Here is a 19,178-nt window from a genome sequence, read left to right on the forward strand (position 1 = left end):
ACCATTCCTTCAACAAATACCTCTTAGTGCCTAGTAGGTGCAAGTAACCCTAGAAAATTCAGGCTTTAAATGAGCAAAAAATACATCAGCATACAGTATTGAAAAGTACATAATTATTTTTTTTAATTTTTTTATTTCAATGAAAAGTACATAATTATTGCATGAAATGAGGCACAACTGTAATTTGCTTCCCAAAGCTTTTGTTCTCAGAGCTGAATTTTGATAGTCTTAGACTGGCTTTGTTTGAGAAGTGAGGGTGGTAAATGTGTGCTCGGTAGCGGTGACAGGGAGCTTTCTGCGAGAAGGGAGCACGAGTTCCCAGCTATGGAGTGTTGGGAGCTTCTATTCATTCCTCTTGACAAAGTTCCTGGGCAGAGCAAGGGAGAAGGCTTCCTACCTGGGAGAATAGTCCTGACTGGGGCAAAAAGTCTTGTTACGGGGTGAGGCGTCAAGCTCTCCTGGCAGATTCGAATCTCAGGTAGGGGGCTTCTAGACCGGAGTGCAGACAGGGCCTAGAAAGGCCTATTTGCTGATAACCATGAAGATGTGATTATCATTCTTTTTACTGAACCCTTACTATATGCCATGACCATTATATCCCCAAGTAATTATTTGAATTACAAATCAAGAAAGCTTCAGAATAAAGCCCATTAGAAGTCAACATAAATAAAGGCCAATGTAAAATTAAAGTATAAAACACAAATTCCAAGCAGACGGCAGGGCCTCTGATAAGAGTTTTCTTTCTTTAGTTAGTTTAGTGGCTTGTTACTAAAAACCTGCTGCTCTATTTATAGCACAGACTGCTTTTAGAATGTTCTTCCAAAGACCATGCAAAGGTCCCATTTAGACTTGGGGGTGAGCAGTGGGCAGACTGAGGATGGAAAGGGCAAAGAAAAACAGAGAGGCCACCTCCCCCGGCCCCAGCCACTTACTCACAAGGGCAGTGGCACGAACAGTACCATTGAAAGCCACAATCCACTGTCACAGCTACTCAGAGTCTGCTAAGTTTCAAAGATGTCTATTTAAAACACGGAAGAGAAACGCTCCTGTCTGGCTTGTGTGTTTCTCTCTGACAACTTGTCTATTCTCTGCCTTTTCTTCTCTCAAGAGTTGTACGTTAGAAGAGCCCACACTGAATAGACAATGAGTGTTTAAGCAAATATTTAAAAAGCTGCTGGTGTTTTCCAGTGATAAGTATTTAATAAACGTTAGTAACAGTACTATTTAAGAAATAAGCTTCAACTATCTCTTTGTTTTAAAACATCTTCAGATTAATTTCCCATTCAGAGATCTAAGATTAAAAAGATTGAAATTAGTTTTGAAAATATCAATCAACTAAACATGCTTGTGTGTTTTTAACACAAGCTCAGACACAAAATACACATGGAAAAACTGTTCTATGCGAACATGGAACTCCAATTTCTTAAAGCCCAAAGAATTGCAGATATGCATGAAAATGTGATTCTTCTTCCTGTTGAATTCCAATTTCTTAAAGCCAAAAGAATTGGAATTTTCAAGAGGAAGGAAAAGAATTTAAAAGTCCAAGATGATCCATCCTCTCATCCATAGTAGTACAACCATGGGATGCAGAAAATCAGGGATTTCTGCCAAAAGTCAGAAAAACACATTCTTAAGGCAAAAAAATAAATAAATAAAAAAAAATAAAAATTAATAAGGAACAAAGTAGAAAACAGGGTTTAAAAAAAAAATGAAGACCTTTTATGCTCCAAATCAGACCTGTCACTATTCAGTGATGGGAGAAATACCAAAGGCTCTGGCATAGAAGAGAACCTATAGAACGCAATTCTTCACCCTAATGCTAAATATATAGGGCTGTATAATTCCATTCCTCAGTTCAATTATAGCATGCAAATGCCTGAGCCACTTGCTTTCTAAAAACAGATGCAGGGAAACAGACCAAACTAACATGAATGTATATTTAATAGACGCACATTTGTCCTTATGAAGGTCTGAAAAGCAACCAAATAAATTGGTTTCTTTTGTCACCTCTGACAAGGGCTTATCTAGTTCCAGTAGTCACTTGGCCTACAGGCCCTCAAGGAAACAAGAGTTTCAAAAGAGAAGACAATTCACATTTTGTCTGGCCTGCCTATTCTTTTCTTCCTGGATCCTTTACCTCCACTCTCTGCAACTTTCAAATTGTCAGCCCATTTGCTGGGGCAAAACCTCTAACTCTACCCTGTCTCTCCTCCCCTCAATGGGATCTCAAGTTAGGCAATTTGACATCAGAATCAATTCTCAGCCCTTCTTGGAAAACACATTAGAGCAAAGGAAACAGGCCATAATTTTCTGACGGCAGGCCCTTTCTACAAGTGCCCCTCTGAAATAAAGATAGCAGTCTGTCCAGTTTATAAATACCCATGGGAAAATCCACTTAACCTCCCACCAGGTTTCCAGATCTTTTTGTTTGGTCTGGTGAGCAGGATAAAGGCTGTGACCAAGGGTGCCCCCAGCACCCAGAGCACAAACAATAACTATGGGATGGCATCTCCTGTCATCATTTGCTTTCACAGCTGTCTACGCGCATAAAGGAAAGAAGTGAGCATCACTGAAAACAAAAGACCAAACACAAAATGTGAAACAGGCAACTGTTTTCACTTGCTCGGAGACAACAATATTCTTTACGGCTACTCTGAGTGGAAAAGTACTGCTCGACTTTCACCAGAACATCTCTCAATGTCACAGATCGGGCATGCTCGGTTTCTCTTTCCCTGGACACGGGAATATGAAGAGGAAATGGGCCCAATTCTCTGGAACTAAGTCAACATACAGATAGGTGTTTCTAGGTATGAGCGCCAAGCAAACTGCTTGCTACGGTCTCCAGTATGATATGACACAAATCAGTGGTGTTGAATTTGTAGCTAAATGGAGAAAGCAAAGGAATTTGCTGTCTCCTGACTTTACAGTCAGAGACCAGATGGAAACCATAAACTACACCTCTCCACCTGTGCTTTTAGAACAGAAGGAAGAATGCAGAGGCTCGCTTACCTTAAAGTTGTGTGTCTTCTCATAGTTGAAGTGGTTGTCGTTGTGTGTGAGGGCTGCCCTTCGAACCAGGGAGGAGATCTGCGAACAGGCAAAGAGTTTGAGAGGGGCCCAGAGAAAGCCGCCTTTGACTCCCACCTTCACCCCCAGGGCTACGGCCAGCAGCTCTTGGCGTTTCCTGCCCTGCTTAGACTTCCGAACCACAGCACACTTTTTCTCATTTTCCAGCCACAGTTCCTGGGAGAACATCGTGCCTGGATCCCAGATCTTTCTAGTTTCCCCCGCAGAGCCTGGGGAGCTCCGTGCCGTCAGGTTTTTCGAATCGCAGCTAATGTTAGGCAGCAGATTTGAGGCAGCTGCGTCCTGTCTGCAGAGGCCTCCGGCATGTGACCTGGAAGGCCCGGCTTGAGTGATGGAGGGGTGGAGGGGGCTCCGCTTCTGAATAAGGACGGGCCTGTTTTGTGCTATTTCTTGAGGCCGACGCGTGCCTGGAACAATAGCACACATTCATGTGCACGGCAACCCCCAGAAGCGGTCTCCGGTCAGCCACTGAGGATTCAGGGAGGCAGGGGCAGGCGGCTTTATTTCTCCTGCCGCAGCACATTGCAAAGGAGAGACCTCTCCTCCTCGCCAGCACGTTTCACACTCACACGCGCAACCCCCCCCCCCCCCGCCCCCCCAAGTAGCCAAGTAGCTCTGATGTTCAAAGGCTGAGGCTGCATCCAATTATTCTGGGACTCTGAACCTCATCCTGGGCTGAACTCCAGCAGATTAAACCTTTAAACCCTGATGATCGTTTAATCTTATAGGGGTAAAGCCTGTCTCTTGTTTTAAATCTGCCTCAGCACTTGAAAGCTTAATTTTTATTCTTATGCATGCATTAAATTGAAACAGCCTGAGCACCAAATGGGGTATCAAAGAGCAAAGCCTTTCAGCTCTGAGTTCTACATTCAAAGTTGCAAAATCAAAGTTGTAAAATAAGAGGCAGGATGTCTTGTTTCAGGAGACCACCCCCCCCCAAGTCTTTCTTCTCCCCTTCCAGCACAAACCCACAGACAACATTCCTTACCTAAAACCAAAACACCCCATTGCTTTTCTTTTAAATAAAACATCTTCAATGTTCATTCTGTTAGTGGCCAAGCCTATAAAAATGCCCTCCTTGCTCTTAAAAGCATCATCTGTTTAATGGTCTCATGGTCCCAGGTCTTCCCATTAATAGAACTAAGGAAATCATGATGTCTTGGGAGTATTCCTGATCCATTGGTGAAATGCAATGCAGCTAATGCCAGACAATAAAATCACTGCTTTAGGAACTTGAAAGCAAGAACTAGATGGCTGGATCTTTATGTAAATGATGACCTGTGAATTTCATCCTGTCTTCTACTGAGACAGGGCCCCATATTCCAGCCCCTCTAAGCGGCCTTGTGGAGAGTAACCAAAGATCCATCCTTCCCTTGCGCAATTCTTTATTCCTGGCAATCACCATCACTTCAGCTTGCTTCAAAAGTCCATCCTCCCATTCCATTCTCTCGATACCTTCAAAAATAACCACCAATTTTTATATTGTGCTATTGAGTACAATAACTTCCATTGTGCCAGACGATGTTCAGAATGTGTTAAATGCACTTATTTAATCTTCAGCATATGGGTACGAGGAGCAAGATTTTTATTCCCATTTTTTTTTGGATGAAGAGACTGAGGCACCCAGAGGTATAGCGATGTGTCCAAGGCCACGGAACCGGTTTAAGTGGCAGAGCCAGGATCAGAACGCACGGCATCCGTGCCCATGCCCTGAAGTGTGCACCCTGCCACCTCAGTATGCCAATGTGCTGCCACATCCTGCCATCTGGTCCTGCCAGGGGCTGTATCTGACATATCGGCTGAGTCTGCCCTCTCCTTACCATTCCTACCCCGCAGTAACTCAGACCATTGTTATCTTTCCAGGCCAGCTTACACCCAGCTGCACAACAATCTTCCTAAGCCAGTCACCACTCCTCATCTGCTCAGGAAATACCAATGCTTCTCCAGGGCTCAGCTGTGTTCTGGCATCATGGGTACTTCACAAGCTGGTCCCAATGTGTATCTAGTTCATTTCATTTCCCTGCACTCCCCTCCATAAATCCTATGAAATCTTTTCTCTGACCTGCTCAATTTCTCACCTCGGTAGCTTGCTCTATTTTTTAGAATAGTCCAGCATCATTTCAACATGTCTACATTTTCACCAACATTCCCATTCTAACTCAAATGCCACCCTTTCCAAAAAGACTTCTCCACACTCCCCATTGCAGGCAAACCCTCTCCTCTGAAATCCCATAGCGTTTATGTTTTATCTCCATTTTCTGATTGCATTTCTCACTTTCTATCTTGGATGAGAGTGATTTAGAACAACACTTACCCCCGTCACACTGAGAACTCATTGTGATGTGCTCTATGCCTTTCCCCCTACAGGAGTGTCTAATAAGATTCCTTGCCACAGTAGGAACTAAATATAAGTTGCTAGGAAGCACCTGTACATGTAGGGAGCCAGAGCTGTGCAGGAAGGTGGGCAAAGGTGCCTACATGGCGTGGGGTCTCCTCCCCATCCTGTGATCGCCCATCCCCTGCCTCGGCTTCCCAGGACCAGGTTTACCCCAGGTGTCTGCTGTCCTGATGAGCTTCACCAGACTCCTTAGTCCCCCTCCCCATCATCCAATCCCGATAATGACTACCACTGATGGCGTTAAGTGAAGGCTTGGCATATCTTTGAAACGCTTCCAGTCCTTTTAGGTATTATCCTAAAGGTAAAAGGATGAAGAGGGGGAAAAAGGGCCCTTTCCCAAACCTTCACTGCTAGCCAATCAAGAGACCTTCTCTGATGGCAAGCCATTCTGAGTAAGAACAAATTCTTTGGTCTGACCTAGATGAATTATATGAGTATAAAGTTTTAGAATCTGATTAAAATAACTCTTTAAATGGAATGTGTGCAAAAGGTGTCTCCTTCTCCTTTTGGTCTATGGCTGGTTGAATCCAAGGAGATTTAATATTTTCTCTTGTGTCTGTCCCTTTACTTATAACAAGTAATTTTTATTTCTATTTGTGACAGTGATTTCTTTTTCAGATATTTATTCAATAGAATCGACCCAAACACAAGACACATTCAGACATGTGAAGGAACCACACACTGTTCCCTTAAGATGCTTCTTTACAGGGGACTGTAAGTGTTAGCCTTTGAGCGAGCATTATTGTGCGCAGAGTAGATGACCTCATATCACCCTCCTATTAAAGGAAAAATGATTACAAAAATCTCTTGGTAAAAACTTCCCTCTTAAAGAACCCCATCACATAGAGCTCTTCTTTATCTAAGCTCCCCAAGGACAGCTCCTTGGTTTCTTTTATATCCTCCACAATGTCTAATACAGTGTTCTCTATACACAGCAGACATTTAATACTTTGGCTGACCATCTTCTTCCAACAAAAATTTCCATCTGACCTATTTTTATCTAGACGTTCATTAGACGAAGCACATTTCCCTACATACTCTGTTTACACCAGGGATTCTTACTGGAACTACTGACATTTAGAGCTGGATAATCCTTTGTCGTGGGGGTTGCCCTGTGCGTTGTAGGATGTACAGTGGCATTCTTTGCCTCTATTCACCAGATGCCAGTAGAACTCCCAATTAGGATAATCAAAATTGTTTCCAGACATTGCCAACTATGCCTCGGAAGGCAAAATTGCCCCCCGTTGAGAATAGCTGAGTTAAATGGATAACACAAATATTTATAGCATGCTTACTGCATACCAAGTATTATACTAAGCACTTTGCATATTTTGGCTCACGTAAGATTTAAAACCTTTTGAGGTAGGTACTGTTACAATTACCCCCGTTTTACAGATGAGGAAATGGGAACTGAGGGTTTCAGTGGTAGAATACAGGCACAACTAACTAGTTCTATACTCTCCCCACCCCCCAAGAACAAGTTTCTTTATTTTTTTTATTGTGGTAAAATATACATAATATAAAAGCTAAAATTTTAACCATCTTCTTTAAGTGTATAATGTTTCAGCACTTAGTGTATACATAATGCTCTGTGACCATCACCCCAAAATGAAACCCTGACCCGCCAGCACTCACTCCCTATTCTCTTCTCCCCCCAGCCCCCGGCAATCACCAATCTGCTTCTGTCTCTATGAATTTACTTATTCTGAGTAGTTCATATAAAGGGAATCATACAACATATGGCTTTTTGTGTCTGGCTTATTTTACTTAGCATAATGTCTCAAGGTTCATGTATATTGCAACAGGTATCATCAGACTTCATTCCTTTTCACTGCTAAACACTAATCCATTGTATGGATATAGCACATTTCTTTTATCCATTTAGTAGGTGATGGACATTTAGATTATTTTCACCTTTTGGTTATCGTGCATAGTGCTACTAGAAACATTCTTGTGCAAGTTTTGTTAGAACACTTGTTTTCAAATCTTTTGGGTATACATTAAATCTATGCTTTTAACCACCCTCTAAACTTCCTCTCATCCCAATAATACATTAAAAAATATTCAGAGGTTGAATGCCAAAATTGCTCTCTTCCCCATTATTAGCCTGTTAACAACTAGCAGGGCTGTGTGTTTTCTGGACTGGTTTTTAAAGAGGAGACTTTTGCTCTCCCTGGGCCCTCTGTGAAAGCAGGCACTACTTAAGATACTTTTGGAAGTAGGTGGGACTATAAATAAATGGTGAAATAAGCTCGCCACTTCCCTTTTTCTTTTTTTATAAATAAGGGTTGGGATTCTATTTTCCAAGGCCTCTTCTTTCTCTCTATTATTAGGATCCTGGACATAAGAAGGACTCAGGTATAACGAGAAGGCAATGAAAGATTGTCAGATGAAGGCAAGAGGCAAGGATGGGTCAAGAGGCAGGAAGACCTGAGAAAATACAGCCCTTTGGGAGCCAGTGTACGTGTAAAGGGCCCAGGAAAAAGGGATGGTAGGAGAAGCCTACCTGCACTGACTTTAAACACTTCGCATCGTAAGCCCAGAGGAAACTCAAAAGTTCGTCCAATCAAGGCCTCCTTCTCTATCTGGCTTCAGAGGTCCTGTCAGCCTCCAGAGACCACAACAGTCTGCCTCATTAGTACCAATTTCTAGAGAAGGTGATTTACCATCAATCTACAATCCTTCCATAGACATCAGATAAACCCCAGTGCTGTGCTTTGAGAGGGCTCATGGAAAATGTCATTGTCAGTCCCTGGATAGTCTCTCCCACTATTCCAACCCCAGTGTTTGTGCTGCTGAGCCTTTTAAATGTCTGTTTCTTGAGTCTGATCTCCCTTAGGTGTTTACTGCCCAAGCTACACCCCTGCTATGGACACTTCCCTGCTGCTGCAGCTTCATGGCAGTGCATGGAATGAAAATCGATATTACTAATGATGAGGAGAGTGTTGTGAGGAGGGTTCTCTAGTGTCCTGCTGGTGTGTGAATTGGCTTGTGTCTGGGAAAAACGTCAGTGATGTGTCAAAAGCCTGGAAAAAGTTCATGGGCATTGATCCAATGATTCTGTTTGTAGGATTCTCTCAAGAAGGTCTTTAGACAAAGATTTACATAGACATATTGAGAGAGAGGGATATCTAACCAAATAATAATATCAAGAAATGAGAAAAAAGCCTAAACATTCAAGATAGGGGAAACGTTAAATAAATTGCAGTATATATTTGTAAACTATATATCTGATAAGGGGCTAATAACCAGAATCTACAAAGAACTCAAGCAAATCAGCAGGGAAAAAACAAACACCACCAATAAAAAGTAGACAAAACACATGAACAGGAAAGCTTTTCAAAAGACGATAGACAAATGGCCAATAAATGCTCACTGTCACTAATCAGGGAAATGCAAATTAAAACCACAATGAGATACGACCTTACCCCAGTTAGAATGGCTTTGATGAAAAAGTCCAAAAACAATAGATGCTGGCATGGATGCAGAGAGAAAGAAACACTTATGCACTGTTGGTGGGACTGCAAATTAGTACAACCTCTATGGAAAACAGTATGGAGACGCCTCAAAGAACTAAAAGTAGACCTGCCATTTGATCTAACAATCCGACTACTGGGTATTTACCCAAAAGAAAAGAAGTCATTTTATCAAAAAGATATCTGCACTTGAATGTTTATTGCAGCACAATTCACAACTGCAAAGGTGTGGAATCAACCCAAGTACCCATCAATTCATATTTAGATTAACAAAATGTGTTAAATGTATACTATGTAATACTGCTAAGCCATGAAGAAGGATGGATTAAGGCCTTTTGCAACAATTTGGATGGAACTGGAGACCATTATCCTGAGTCAAGTATCTAAGGAATGGAAAAACACCATATGTATTTGCTATTAAATTGGAACTAACTGATGAGCACACGTGCACAGAGGGAAGTAAAACTCAGTGGAAATCAAGCAAGGGGCAGGGGGAGAAGGGGATGGGCAAAAACCTACCTAATGGGTACAAAGAACTATATGGGTGATGGAGACACTTATAAACCTGACTCAAGCATAGCAAAATTGATTCATGTAACCAAAAACATTTGTACCCCCATAATATTTGAAATTTAAAAAAAATTAAAAATAATAAAAAGAAAAATAAAACCAAAGCAAAAAAAAAAAAAAGAAAAGAAAACTCACCAAAATCTCCAACATACCAAACTGCTGAAGATAAGCAGCAGTTACATCTGCGTGGAGAAATATTAATTGACATTTATTTTCCTCTGTATTCTTTCCTCTATGTTTTCGGTTCCTCACAATGGTATGTTCTCATCCCATTATATCAAAATGATTTTTAAAGTACATTATAAAACCTTTATTAGATTTACTGTGCATAGAGAAATTCTCAACCTTTGAGCTCATCGAATCCCACCTCCTCTTTTTTTAGGTGAAGAGACCGAGGGCCAGAGAGGTTTGATGACTGCCCTTCATCACAGAGCTGTTCTGCTGCTAGATCCAGAAGCAGATGCACACTCCAGGTTCTCCTGCCTGCGACCCCTACAGCCAGTTCTCCCCACCCCTGGCAGGCATCAGAACCCCAGGAGGGCTTGTTGGAACACCAGCGTGGGGCCCACTCCAGAGTTTCTGGTTCAATATAAGATCAGGCCCAAGAATCTGCATTTCTAACAGCTTCCCAGGGGATACTGACATTGTTGGTCCTGGGACCGTGCTTTGAAGACCCCTGTTTTATGCTCCCCACTGCCCTGCCTGATAATTAGAATCACGTGGGGAGCAACCCTCCACCCACACAAAACACAAACCATGCTCAAGGTCTACCTCTGACAAATCCAAATTTCTGGGAATGGGGCCCAGACTCTAAAAATCCCTCCAGGGGATTCTAATGTGCTCCCAGAACTGAGAGTCACTACACTAATCTCAAGTGCTTCAATTCAGGGGGATTGTTAGAAATGAAGAAAGTATAAATGTGGTCAATGCTGTTGAACAAATTCCCCCCGTCCCAAAGGAATCAGTATCTTTTCAAATACAAAATGTGATCATGTTTCTGCTCATGCTCACCCCAACCCGCCTCCCATCATGCTACTTAAAACCTCCGTAGACACTTAAGGCAAAGGCAAATATCCGTACCATGGCTTACGGGGGCCGGTGGGGGCTGGCGCCTGTCACCTTTCCAGCCTCACCTCCTCCCACTTTCCTGCTGTCACCTTGAGAATGTATAACCATACACCTATTAGTTTGATTTTAAAATTATGACCTAGCGCCCCTCCCCCTAGACTGCTGGCTTTATGAGATCAGATACTGTGTGTGCCTTTCATCACAATTAAAGCCCCAGTGCCATACACGGAGCCCCGTGCAAAGTAGGTGCTTACTAAATTTGCTAAATGAATGAATGAATGGCCATAGCTGTCAGGTATCTTGAGGTCAGGGGACCACACTAGAGGCTTATCATTGTGACGACCTAGTAAATTTACTCTTGTTAGCCTCCAATATAAAATCCAGGGGCTGTGCCCTTTGGATCAAGCTGTCACGTTTCTGGTATCACAAGAGAGGGTGCTGGAAGCAGGGGGACCCTGCACCAGGGTCAGTCCCAGGCCTTAAGGAACAAGGCCAGGTTTGTGACTAGAAGAATGTCAAAAGTAACATCATATATTTGTGGAGTATGTTACGTATATGAATCTTTCCTCTAGGAGGAAGGTAGTAGAGTGGGTGTCATTATTCCCATCTTACAGGTGAGGAAACCAAGCTGCTAATAGATCTAGAATTAGGTCTCCTGATGTCCTTTCTGTGGGAATCCCTGGCACCCCAGGGGTAGCAGGTCAGTGGTGTTGGCTACTCACAGCCCACTGACACAAAGACTTATTCTTCTTCTCTGTTCCTAGAGGAATTTTACAAACTTTTAAAACTAAAAAAAAAAAAAACCTTTTGAAACGACTCATAGTTCTATTAACTCACTGTGGTGACTAGCATGATGCCAATGCTGACTTGGCACTCAGGAAAGTTTGTTGCATGAAAAACGAACATGCCTGCTTTGAAGGGGTCCTCCTACCTTCCTCGCCTTCCACCAAAGTGACTTCTAACTATAAGAAGAGCTAGCATGCCTTCCTTTTCCCCTTAGACCATGGGTTCACTCTCTGCACACACGTCTGGGGTTCTGGGGTTGGGTCATGTCCCTGGGCTGCACGTTATTTCCCCAAAGCTACAAAATGTTAAATCCTACCCAGATCCAGGGACACCTAGCAAAATGCTGCAGTGATTCATTCAGCCCACGATGGTGGTGGGAAATCTGTTATTTTTCTTCATTTTGACTCATTGTACATCACACTTAAATACTTTTAATGGCTGGATGGTGGTATACTGCATATCTGCTTACTACCTGTTATTTCAGTGTCTTTTATATACAGAGATACACATATCTTACATCTATGTGTACGTGAAGGGCTTCTACACGGGCTTTGAGGGTGCTGGTGGCTGAAGAGGCAGAGGGATGCCCACTCTGGTTTTGCTGTGGTGCTGCACGTCTGGTTCTCTATTCCTGCTGGCAGAGAAAAAAACTAGAAATGCTAAGTGGAATAAGCCCCAACTGCTGAATGATAATCAAAGGGGTGGTTTTCTTTTATCGACACTCCTAAACCCAGCCTGTTTGACCCTATGCACTTTGAACACTCTCTCATACTGCCAAAGAAATCTTCCTTGCTCTGCCTAAGAACTGCCCTGTGTTCGCTGTATTCTTTGCTTGTGGTTTTCAGTCCTGAAAGAGGAGGAGGACAACAAAGACCTATGATTAAACTGCAAACTTATTCCCATGACTGTTAAAGAAATGAGAAAGACCAGGTTGGGACCCCGCCATCCTTCCTGCCAATGGGCTAATTAAAGCTGTATAATCCTGGTTTCACTCGAGTCCGTTGAAGCATCAGGTGTCGAGGCTGACCTGGCTCACTCCTGAAACTGCTGCTGACCTCCGAGCCTGCTGTGTTCTGGTCCGAGGCAGAGAGGCCTTTGTCTCTGATGGCGCAACATGCCCAGCTGCCACTCCAACTGTTCTCCAGGGACAGATGGCCACTCTCAATGAGAGGGAGACACAAAAGCGCCGAAGGAACGGTCTCACTGCCTCTCCTAGCATGCAATTCACTTCATTCAAAACACTCACAATTCACCCCAAACTGAAGGGCCTGTGTGGGCTCTAACATGGACCGAAGTACCTTATTTAGAAATGAATAAAGAACCTGATGCTTCTTGGGTGGGTGGATTGTGCGGTGCTGGAATTGCTGTCTTTCCCATATAATTTCTCCAGCTGTTTTACTGAGACTGATGTCAAAGATTTTGGCTAATTACTGACATTTTTCACGGCCTGTTTAGATGTAGAAACAGGGGCCACTCCCCATCGCAGAGGAAGACTGGGTTTTGTTAAGCAGCTCACACATTTGAACATGTTGTTTGCTTTTAGGTTGTTTTGTTTTCATGTGCAGTTTTTGAGAGAATAAACAACAACATGTTTTACATCTGAGTGTATGAATCCATTTAATTAAACAAGAATTTTGAAAATCTTACTTAAATTTCTTAAATGCCAAACTTAAGAAAGCATGGTAGGGTTATTTTTTGAGAGAATGGAACATTTGTCAAGTCAAGCTCCTTAAAACTTCTGTGAAACTAAGATTCAAGTAGCTAATGCACAATTTAAGGGGAGGCAGCTATGACAAAGTTCTCAGCTGTCATTTTCCTTCTTGCTCCAGGTTACTCTCTGCTCATATTCAGTATTCATCTCCTTGTCTTTGTATTTTCTTTGCTGTCACATGACTCCCCACCTCTGGCCAAAAAAATAAGTGCCCCAAATGATTGACATGTGGGTTTTATTACAAAGGTCAAGACTCAATTTCCGGCTCGTGGCACCCAACTGCACAGTGGGCCCCGAGTGTGTTTCTCGAACTCATCCTCCCTCCCTGCCACTGCTGCTCACTCGCTGAGCCTGAGAAATCTCTGCCAGAGGCCACACATTTGCCAAATTGCATTTTCTTGTCACACTACACCATGGCAATTTGCAGAGCACTACGGAGTGTACCTAACAGAGCCTCCGACTTCTTTTCCACCAGCTTCTTTGGTCGGCAGTTGAGTAAGGTGTATCTTTATCTACAGAAAAAAATCAAATTAACCAGTTGTGTTCTGTATGTGAACTATTCCCCTGGTGTCAATGAGAGAGTAAACTATTAAAGAGTTTTTCAAAATTTCACAAATAAAAATATAATATCTGCAGTCCCCTACTGTGCTTCCTACAGTGAACAATCACCCAAACAAAATAGTCCTTGATGTCATTTGCAGCTGAGCAGCTGACAATGCCCAGCGTAGTTTCTGGGGATATTTAGGAACTCAGTAGTCCTGAAACATGGACACTTGCACATTCCAAATAGACTCTAAGGTTACTTCTGGTTTCCTGTGTGAGTGGTGACTGAGATTTCACACTCTACAACTGGACATCATATTTGTATAATACGTTGGGAAGACCAGCCTTACACCAAGTACATGGCCCTATTGTCCCTTCCCAGCTGGACTGTCAGAGTATGTGCGATGATGCAGACATCTCACACAGCCACTGCCTGCTGTGGGAAGAGAAACTACTATCATGCTAGTGTACAAGCATGTATATTCCAGAATAAGATAGCTCAGTCTGAAATGACCACATCCAGTTTGACCTCAGCTTTATTTTAATGCAATAAAATTATTCTTCGATATCTTGCAAATATAGCTCCTCCTTCCTTTCTTCCCTGTCTCCCTCCCTCCCTTCCTTCCTTCTCTCAGCAAATATTTATTGAGCATCTATTATTTAATCAGGCCCTGTATTAGGCCAGTGGGATAGAGCTGTGAACAACTGACAAAAATCTCTGCCTTCTTGGAGAACAGACAATAAACAAAACTAATAAACACATTATATATTATTTTAGGAGGTGGTAAGTGCTATGAAAAACAAAGCAAGAACACAAAATAGGGAGTGATGAGGAGGGAGGTTCCCATTTAAATTAGGGTGGCCAGGAAAGGCTCACGAGAAGGTGACATTTGGGCAAACGCTGGCAGAGGGTGACGGGGTGAGCCAGGCTGGTATCTGGAGGAAGAGCATTCCAGGCAGAGACTACAGCAAATGCAAAGGCCACAAGATAGGAGCAAATGTGTCATGTTCAAGAAATAGCAAAGACCAAGAGTACTGGAGCGTTGTGCTAGGAGGTGAGGTGAGGGACCTAGGATCTCCGGGAGAGAATACGGCTTCTACTTTTACTCTCAACGATGTGAGCAACCACCACGGGGCTCTGCGCAGAGCTGTGGTGTGATCTGAGTTACTTTACAAAAGCATTGCTCTGCCTTCTGTGTTGAGGGCCATGGGAGGACAAGGGTGCAAGCAGGGAGAGCAGTTAAAAGCTACTGCAGGAATCTAGGAAAGAGGAGACAGTGGCTTGGGCCAGCGAGGGGGCAGAGGAGGTGGATGGGATGGTCAGAATCTCGGTATTATTTCAAGGTAGAGTCTGTAGGATTAGCCCACAGGTTGGATGTGAAGTGCACAAGAAAAAGAGAATTCCAGGATAATGGCACAGTTTTGGGCCTGACCAACTAGGTAGCCGAAGTTTCCATGAAATGAGAGGAAGATGACATACACCAGGAGGAGCAAGAGTGAGGCAGAAGGTCGGGCCCTCCATTCTGTAATGCTTGTTAACATCAAGCAACAGCTGGACACATAAACCTGGAGTCCCAGGGAGAGATAGGTGCTGGAGATCTACTTTTGGGTGCTATCACTGGTAGATGGATTTTAGAGGAAGAGAGTGAATGGAGATAGACAACCGCAGAGACCCCAGGACAGGGTCCTGGGACACTCCACTCTTTAAGAGGTAAGGAAATTGAGAAGGATCTAGCCAAAGAGAAAGAGCAGGAAAGTGTGATCTCCTGGAAGCCAAGTGGAAAGACGATCAACTGTGCCCAATGCTGCTGGTAGGTCAGGTGTGATGGAGACTGAGCAGGGACCACGGTGTTGGCATCATGAGTGAGTGTTCACTTCACCAAGAGCAGTTCCCAGGAGCAGTGGGGGAAACCTGACTGCAGATGCGTTAAGAATGGGAAGGGGGCACCGTAGAGCTGGAGAGCAAAGAGGGCAGTGGAAAGGGTGGGGTTGGAGGTGGATCCAGAGAGCCTGCTTGTTTTTCCTCTTAAGAAAGAAAAAAGGCCAGTGGGATGTCCCTTGCCCATCATAAGACCATAGCCCATGTAATAAAGAGTCTGACTCGATTTCTGGCATTTGACTTGCTCGCAGCTTGCAAATCAACAAGAAGTCCAGGGCGCTCCCTCCCTTGGTGCGGTGGTAAGTTCAAACCATGCAAGCCCCTGATGGGGTGAGAGCCCTCACCCACCTCCACCTCCTAACCATCATAGAAGCCTAAGCCATGGTACCCCCAGGGTTCTCTCAAGCCACTTTTGGAGTTGATTGGGGATTTGTCCTGCTCCCATCAAGAAAATCTCATTGTATGAACAATAAACTCTGCACACTTGTTTGGTGCATGTATGGCATCATCAGTCTCAACATCAAACCAAAATTTGGGGTGAGGGGTCCATTTGACCTCTGTGAAGTGGCCACAGCAGCCTGGACAGCACCTGAGATATGATTTGTGTCTCCTCCCCTGTCCCCACATGTTTCCAATGCTCCGAATCCAGGACTCACTCTTTGAAGACATGGTATTCTTTTGTGAAGCTATGCCTCTGCACACAGGGCCCCTACCACGTAAAACATAAGTCATCTTAGAATCATATAAGCAATAAAATAATAAAAACCCCTAATGATTGCTAAGCCCATTAATGTGCCAGGCACATTAACCATATCCCCATTTAAACTGTACAATAGTCCTACGTATTATTACCTCCATTTCCACTATGAGGAAGCTGAGCTTAAGAGAGCTCTAACTACTCAAGCTTGCAAAGCTAATAATGAGGATTTGAACCCAGAACCAGCTGCTTCCAGAGTTCATACTCTTAAACGTCATGTGATTTTGCCTCTACCTATTTGTCCCAGAGTAGGGTGTAATATACTAAGAACCCTCAATTCACATTTTCAGATCTCTTTAGTAGCAAGAACCACAAAAAGCACTTAACAAAGGTTTAGAAATAAAGGCATTGCCTAGAGACCTGCCCAGATTATCACAGCCAGTTAGTTGTAAAGCCAGGACAAAAAGCCAGGTCCTTGAACTGAAGGCCTAAGTTCTTTCCACTGTGCAACAACAGGTCTGATCAACATCCATGCTCTCTCAGACTGTACAAGTTAAACAAGCCACACACACACACACACACACAGGCATATCAAACATAGGCAGGAAATTGCCAGACAATGCACATTGTTAAAATTATCTTAGAAAGTAATTTGGTCATGTGTATCAAGAATTTCAAAATGTTATTACCCTTTAAGATTCAGTAATTCAATTTCTAAGACTGTATCCTGAGGAAATGATTCTAAATACAGAAAGGCAGTCATAGCAGCATTATTTCTAATATTAAAAATGGGATATACTGTGCATGTCCTAATATCAGGAAATAACTAAGTATGACACTCATGCAACAATCAAAATGATGTTTGTGATAATAACACGGCTATAATATGCTCCGTGAAAAAAGCAATACAAATGATTACTAGCCTATGCCTATAGATACATTTTTTTAAATCCCAATGCACAAGAAATCATTGCAAGGAAATAGACAGATGTATATATATGTTTTTTTACCTTTCAAAATTCCTTTAATTATATTACCTCTATCACTAGAATGAGGAAAAACAGCAAAAATTTTGCCATAGAGAAACAAAAACATTTCCCTTCAGTTTGCATTAGCTTTGTTTTGCATTTGTACTAGAAGGTCTTTACCTCAGGGGACAAAATTAGGTAAGTTCTAAACAAAACAAGAAACTGAATAAATCTGAAGTATGAGAGTCTTTTGTGGTAGGGATCTCACAGCTGGAATATATTCACAGGAACTCTCAGATGTACAAAACAAGTGATTAAGTAACATTATTGAAAGTGAAAACTCTTGATCTAGCAGGTATTAAGGAAGGATTCACACTCTGCGGGACCTAAAACATGCTATTTTATGGCTTCTATTGATAGAAATTAAATCTTTCCAAAATGCAAGAGAGATGACTATTTCCTGTAAAAACATGATTTAGGTGAAATCCCTAAGGAGATTTTCACCTTGAGCCAAGAGAACTAAAAGTTTTAAAATAAAAATACTGTATCATGCTGCTTTAATCGTATATATTATTGTTTGCAAAAGTCAGGAGATAAAAGAATAACGAATAAGTATTATCATGTTTATATAACAAATTTTCTTCAAATAAATGTATCCAGACCCGGATTACATCTCAGTATGTGTAATATAGGTATGAGAATTTTAGCTTTTGTAATATTTCAGTGACGATTTGGGATGAAAGAGCTTCCATTTTAAATAACTCAAAAGTTTTCTAGCTTAATTTTATAACCTCAGTCATAATAACATGGCTCCATTTAAAAATTTTTTGTTAGTAACTAAATGTTTCCAGCCATCTCCTGAAGAGCTGTTTAAGAATCTAGCATTATAATTGGCGGTGTGCTATTTCAGTTTAAAATGCTGCGTGCTCATCAAACTCACGGTCAGAGAAATGGCAATTAAACTCTAAACATGGTTAAACCTTTTGTTTGCCAAGAATTCCTTGTTGGGAGTGAGAACTCTGGAGCTAAGCTATCTGGGTTAAAATCCCTGCTTCAACCCTTCCCAACTGAGTGACCTTGTGCCAAGTTATTTAACCTCATTGTGCCTCATTTCCTCCAATGTGAGATATGGATAATAACAGCAGGTCCCTCATAGAGGATTAAAGGTGCAATTTAAGTTGTAAACTGGATGTTACTCAGACCCATACCTGGTGCCATTTTATATATGTGTATATATATATGACTTAATGAATAACTTTCGTGATTGTTCAGGTAATATTTTCAAAGTAAGCCCTAATTTTTGGAAGGTGTTGACATTTGAGTTTAACTAAGACTACCTTTGTTTCACGTAATATGGGGAAAAAATTGCTTTCTGACTTGTCACAATTCATAAACATACGGTCATTTCAATTTGATCAGAATCACCAGAGAGCTAAGAAGAAGCTGGAAGACTTTTAATAACAAATGGCAGTTGTAGGAAGGCCTTTGGTGGAATGGATACAAAGTTGCACTAAAGATGTGTAAATGCTGCAAAAGCAGGCTGTGTCCTGAAACATTTTGATGCTATCAGAAGGAAAAAAGCAAGAAGGGTGTGTTTTAGGATGTGAATTTACAAAAGCAAACAGAATAAAGGATTAGTTTATAGCTCCATCCAAGGCTGCATTCAGGGAAGAGCCTCCCATACTCCTGGACAATGTTACAAACAACAGCAGAGCAGCCTGGGAATGTCCCTGTGGGCTCAAAATCTTTACTCTCATCTTCCTCGCCTTGCACGTGTAACTGGGTGTTGGAAGCAGACGGAGTGCCTTGCTCCTGTGATAGAGCAGGCTTCTTTGGAGACATGTGAAGAAGCTGATGACACATTTCTAAGCACAAACCATCAGCTACATGCAGGAGTCACCTGGCCATTCTGGGTGTATCAAGAGTAACCATTTTCAAAAGACAGCTACTCCAAACCCACCCTTACGAAGGTTCTTGGACTTCTCATGGGACACT

The 19,178-nt window shown here is 42.4% G+C and overlaps 1 protein-coding gene across 8 annotated transcripts in view; it reads right to left on the reverse strand.

The window, feature by feature from the left end:
* The window catches only part of CHN2 (chimerin 2), a 331,335-nt gene that overhangs the window by 30,764 nt on the left and 281,393 nt on the right, over positions 1-19,178 (reverse strand). For 4 of the 8 annotated variants that reach the window (XM_069462638.1, XM_069462640.1, XM_069462639.1 and 1 more), the window contains one exon: positions 3,010-3,087. In XM_069462638.1, the coding sequence (XP_069318739.1) occupies positions 3,010-3,087 (78 nt within the window). Of the gene's footprint in view, positions 1-3,009; positions 3,313-19,178 lie in introns of those variants that run through there. The other 4 variants (XM_069462643.1, XM_069462641.1, XM_069462644.1 and 1 more) reach the window with 2 other exon arrangements.

Source organism: Eulemur rufifrons, chromosome 29 (genome assembly GCF_041146395.1).
Source record: "Eulemur rufifrons isolate Redbay chromosome 29, OSU_ERuf_1, whole genome shotgun sequence".
In the NCBI taxonomy this organism is placed as follows: Eukaryota; Metazoa; Chordata; class Mammalia; order Primates; family Lemuridae; genus Eulemur; species Eulemur rufifrons.